Source organism: Ichthyophthirius multifiliis, assembly GCF_000220395.1.
Source record: "Ichthyophthirius multifiliis unplaced genomic scaffold scaff_1120509249877, whole genome shotgun sequence".
NCBI classification, from domain to species: Eukaryota; Ciliophora; class Oligohymenophorea; order Hymenostomatida; genus Ichthyophthirius; species Ichthyophthirius multifiliis.
In genome coordinates this window covers 8,798-13,418 of record NW_004087207.1, presented here as the reverse complement: position 1 = coordinate 13,418, position 4,621 = coordinate 8,798, and the positions used below count along the sequence as shown (strand labels likewise).

Here is a 4,621-nt window from a genome sequence, read left to right as displayed (position 1 = left end):
ATTTTACAGTTGACTTTTTTTAAGTATTAAAAATACTAATACTAATAAAAAAATTTTAAAAATTAAAAGTTATCCTAATAAATATATACAATATTAAATTATTATTAATTAGAAGTTTACATAAAAATTCAAAAAAAGAGGAAAAATACCCTTAAATATATCTAATAATATTTTTAAGTAACATGAAATAATATTTTAAAATAATAAATAATTAAAAAAAGTATATAAATAAAAAATTAATTATATCTAATTTTAATTCTCCTTACTTTTAAAAATTTTATATAATTCTATTGCAAATTTATTATTTTTATGTTTAATAATAAAGTAAAATATTTGTATTCTTTTAAAAAGTTTTATATAATTATTTTTTTAAATTAAATTCGAAAAATATAAAGATTAAGCTTACTATTTTAGTCACTAAAAAAAAAGTGATTTTTGATAAACATACTGAAAATCAGACTAAATATTTTATTTATTTATTAATATAATGCGTTTAATAAATTATTTTTTAATATATTTGTAAATAAAAAAAAAAAAATATAACATAAAATAAATATTGAATGCTATAAATATAATATAAAAAAATAAATACAAAATTTATTAAAATTAATGTAATTAAGTATATAAATTTTTATATAAAAAAGTAATTTATTATAAGTATTTTATCATATTTAATAAAATTTTAGTAAACATAAATTTATTTGAAAATATATATATATATATATATATATATATATATATATATATATATATATTTATTTATATATTATTAAATTATATCTATTATCATAAATAAATCTTTTGTTCTATGAAATTATTTATTTTTAATTATTAATCAAATAAAAAACATAAAAATATAAATTTCATTATATGTTTTCAATACTTTCCAAAGCCATCTTTAAAGTACTTTAAAAACTTTTCGCACCTCCAATAAATCCACTATTATGAACAAATACAATATCTTAAATACCTGTTACATTTTTTAAAATATCCATGTCTTTAATTCCTCTCCATTCTTTTTTCAACCCAATTCTTAAATCAAAGCTTCCTTAATTAACTGGCACTCCTTATACCCTCCAGGCTTTTTTTTCTTCGCTTTCAGGAAAAAGTACAAACTTAATTACTCCTTTTATATCCATTTCATTTTCAAAATCCTCCAAATGATCTTTCCAAGGCAATGGAGTTTCGAATGCTATAATTTATCCACTTTAATGTATGTTAAATCTTCCATTAATTGCTTATTTGACACATTCTCTCGCTGGAATTGTACTCAAAAGTAATACTTTTACTTATGAAAAAAGCTCTTCATCAGCCATATCCATGGCTTTATTAAATCTTTAAATATCGTCTTCAATATACTTTTCTGTCCAATGTGGTTGTAAGCGAGATATTCTTGACCATAGTGATGTTTTATTATAATATAAAGGCTTTATATCTTTAGGGTATTAATCAATACCATTATCAATAGCATCTACAGACATAATAAATCCTTTATAAATTCTGTAATAGATTTCTTATAATATAGTTTCGTTTAATTAAATTTCAGTTTGTAAATATTATTTATTTTATTCTAAAATTTTATCACAAATATTTTTAACAATTTCCATTCCGAAATGCTTATATATTAAACCAGCACTACTTAATCTTATCTAAAATTCTTCACTAAATGTATCAGTAAAAGAATTTTAATGATGATCATATCTATGTTTTGAGGGATCATATAAACCACCAACCTTAATAATATAATATATTATATATTATATATTATATATTATATATTATATATTATATATTATATATTATATATTTTCATTTACATCTACTACAATATCATGCTCATCAATTATTTTTTAATCCCTAGTTCTTGTAATAGAACAGTTTTTAAATTCATTTGTATAACGAGTTAGCATTGTACAAGCTAAAACTTCATCACAATGGAAACAGCCTGAATGTGTTGCAACTTTTTTTGTTTACATTTTATTTAATTTTTTAAATTATATCAAATTTAATAAGTTAATTATTTTTTTCATATCCTTTATAATTTATATTATATATATCTGCTATATATTTATTATTTAATAAATAAATATTATTATATTAAAAAATAACTGTTATATAAATATTTATAAATTATAAGCTATGAGTCTTTCTCACAAAGATTAACTAGATATCGAATATTTAAAATAAAAAGAGATTGCTTAAACTTTATAAAAAGGCCTATCTGTCTTATACGAAGTTTAACCTCAATATCCTATAGACTTTTTTGCTAAATGGCTTCTTAATAACTGTGTTTAGAATGAAAACGAGGAGAAATTTAAATAAAGTATTTAAAAAAATAAAGATCTGAGAATTTAAAACGAATAAAAAAAATAGCAAAATATTTTAGAATAAGAAATTATTTTAAATAAAATATAGAAAAAGAAAACATTGAAAATCAATTTAAAGAAAAAATTATCTAAGAGGAATATCATATTGAATTATTGACATAAATATTTCCTGATTTTCTTGAAAAATAAAAAAACTTAACTGGTGTTTACATTGGAATTAAAGATTACCCAAATAAAATGATAAATGATGAAGATGAAGACGAAAAATCGCATTTAGACTTAAAAAAAGAAAAATTAATAAAATATATAGGATTTTCTTAATCACATTAATTATTAATGTAAAATAAAACTATTTCCTCAAAACCAGAAGAAAGTATTACTGCTGGTGTTTTTAGAGAAAAATAAATAAATAATCCAGATGACGAATAAAATTAATAAAATCAAAATTAATAATAATAATAAAATTATGTTTATATACCTGAACTAGATAAAGAGTTAAAAATGCAATATTTTAAATTACCAAAGCTCGGTTCTTTTATAGCTTTCCCTTTAATATTTTTCTCATATTTGAAAGAAGAATTTTTTAATGATTTACTTCTTAAAAAATAATTATATTTATAGTCTCTAGAAAAATGGGAAACAGAAAAAAAAACCAAAGAAAAAGAAATTCTTTAAGAAATCGAAAAACTAAAAGAATAACCTTAATTAGCCAATGAAAAAGAAATTGAACTTCAGAATTTCCTAAACGAATATTCTTAACCGCCTTAAGATCCTGAACCTTTGTTCGAACTTAAAGAATACGTACTTTGTGCGGATACCATGGGTTAAGATAGGCCTTTAAAATAGGAAGAAATAACTTATTTGGAAGATTATGTTATCTTATTTGCCAATAGTTGGGAAGAAATGGAAAGAAAGATCCTCTTAAAAGATGTCGATTTGTAGATAAAATACTTATAAGAACTTCCTATTGACCTAATAGAGAAATACGATACATAAGAAGCATATATAGAAGAAGAAACAAAGCAATAAATTGATGAAATGAAAGAAGGAAATGAAAAAAATTACCAATTTTAAATTGATAATATAAAATTATAAAAACTTAAATTATAAATATGTGAAGACGAAGATTTAAAAAAACACATTTTTTATCTTAAAAACTTCAGAATTATAAAATTCCCAAAAATACTCTAAAATATATTTTATTTATTAGGCTATAAAAGAGAATCTATTAATATAGAAAATACACACATTTTAGACTGGAAAAAGACTAAAGAATTTATAAATGAAAACGACTTTTTTTAAAAAATTTTAAATTATTAACATTAAGGGCCTAAAAGTTTTCCTGTTGAAATTTATGCTTTAATAAATAGAATTTAATCAAAACTAGAAAAATTTAATTTATAGGAAGTTTATAATTATAATATTGGATTAGGAAGACTTTTTAAATGGGCTATGGAAACTTGTAGACTTAGGAAAATAGATATTGAAATCAGGAGATAGATTATAGCTGAAAATATATAAGAAATAGAAAAAAAAACATTAGAATTAGATGTTTGGAATAATGAATTAAATAATAAACTATAAGAAGCAATTAATATTGCTTAAGCTAATGCTTTGGCTTAGTAAACTTCTTAAGGAGAAGAAAATATTTAAGAAATTATACCTTTTAATGAAATAGAATGGAAAACCAAATTTGAAGAAGAAAATATTAGACCTGTAGTACCTGAAAAGTTACCGGAAGAAGAAGATATAGATTATGAATTTTGAAAAATAATATTTATTTTATTCTATAAATATTTTATTAATATAAATAAATAATAAATAATATTATAAATTTTATAATATTATAAATACTTTAAAATATTTTTAAAATAAATTAAATAAAAAAATTCTATATATATATATATTTTATTATTATAAATTTTAATTAGATATAAATTTATATATATATTAAAATCAATTAAAAAAATATATAATAAAAATTTGATTTTTATTTAACTAAATCTTATAATATTATAAGATTTATATTTTTTTTTTTATAATTTTGTATATATTTAAATAATTTATCTAATTTTAAATATAATTTAAAATTAAAAGCTATATCATATTATTAATAAAATTATAAACATTTTAAAATAAATTTTCGAATAAAAAATATATATTATTTTTAGTATGAATGCAATAAATAGTAATTAAAAAATTTAAAAAATAAAAGAAAATATTTATATATAAATAAATATATATGTTGATATATATATATATATATATATATATATTACTATTTACATGTTATT

The 4,621-nt window shown here is 18.4% G+C and overlaps 2 protein-coding genes across 2 annotated transcripts, besides 6 other annotated features; one reads left to right on the top strand and one right to left on the bottom strand. All coding sequences in view use genetic code 6, as the record gives it.

Annotated features, from left to right (window-relative positions):
* Positions 1-707: 707 nt before the first annotated feature.
* Positions 708-767: a microsatellite.
* A 90-nt stretch (positions 768-857) lies between these two features.
* Positions 858-1,976, bottom strand: IMG5_039660 (hypothetical protein; the record flags this gene model as incomplete). Its single annotated transcript, XM_004038937.1, has 2 exons — positions 858-1,733; positions 1,818-1,976. The coding sequence occupies 2 exons, from the start codon at positions 1,974-1,976 to the stop codon at positions 864-866; spliced, it is 1,029 nt and encodes a 342-aa protein (XP_004038985.1). The 3' UTR covers positions 858-863.
* Positions 1,741-1,808: a microsatellite.
* A 93-nt stretch (positions 1,977-2,069) lies between the features above and the next one.
* Positions 2,070-2,107: a microsatellite.
* Positions 2,108-2,524: 417 nt separating this feature from the next.
* On the top strand, positions 2,525-4,094 carry IMG5_039650 (hypothetical protein; the record flags this gene model as incomplete). Its single annotated transcript, XM_004038936.1, has 1 exon — positions 2,525-4,094. A coding segment is annotated over one exon (1,569 nt), but the record flags the coding sequence as incomplete, so codon positions are not given.
* Positions 4,095-4,105: 11 nt separating this feature from the next.
* Positions 4,106-4,140: a microsatellite.
* A 73-nt stretch (positions 4,141-4,213) lies between these two features.
* Positions 4,214-4,278: a microsatellite.
* Positions 4,279-4,545: 267 nt separating this feature from the next.
* Positions 4,546-4,603: a microsatellite.
* Positions 4,604-4,621: the final 18 nt, after the last annotated feature.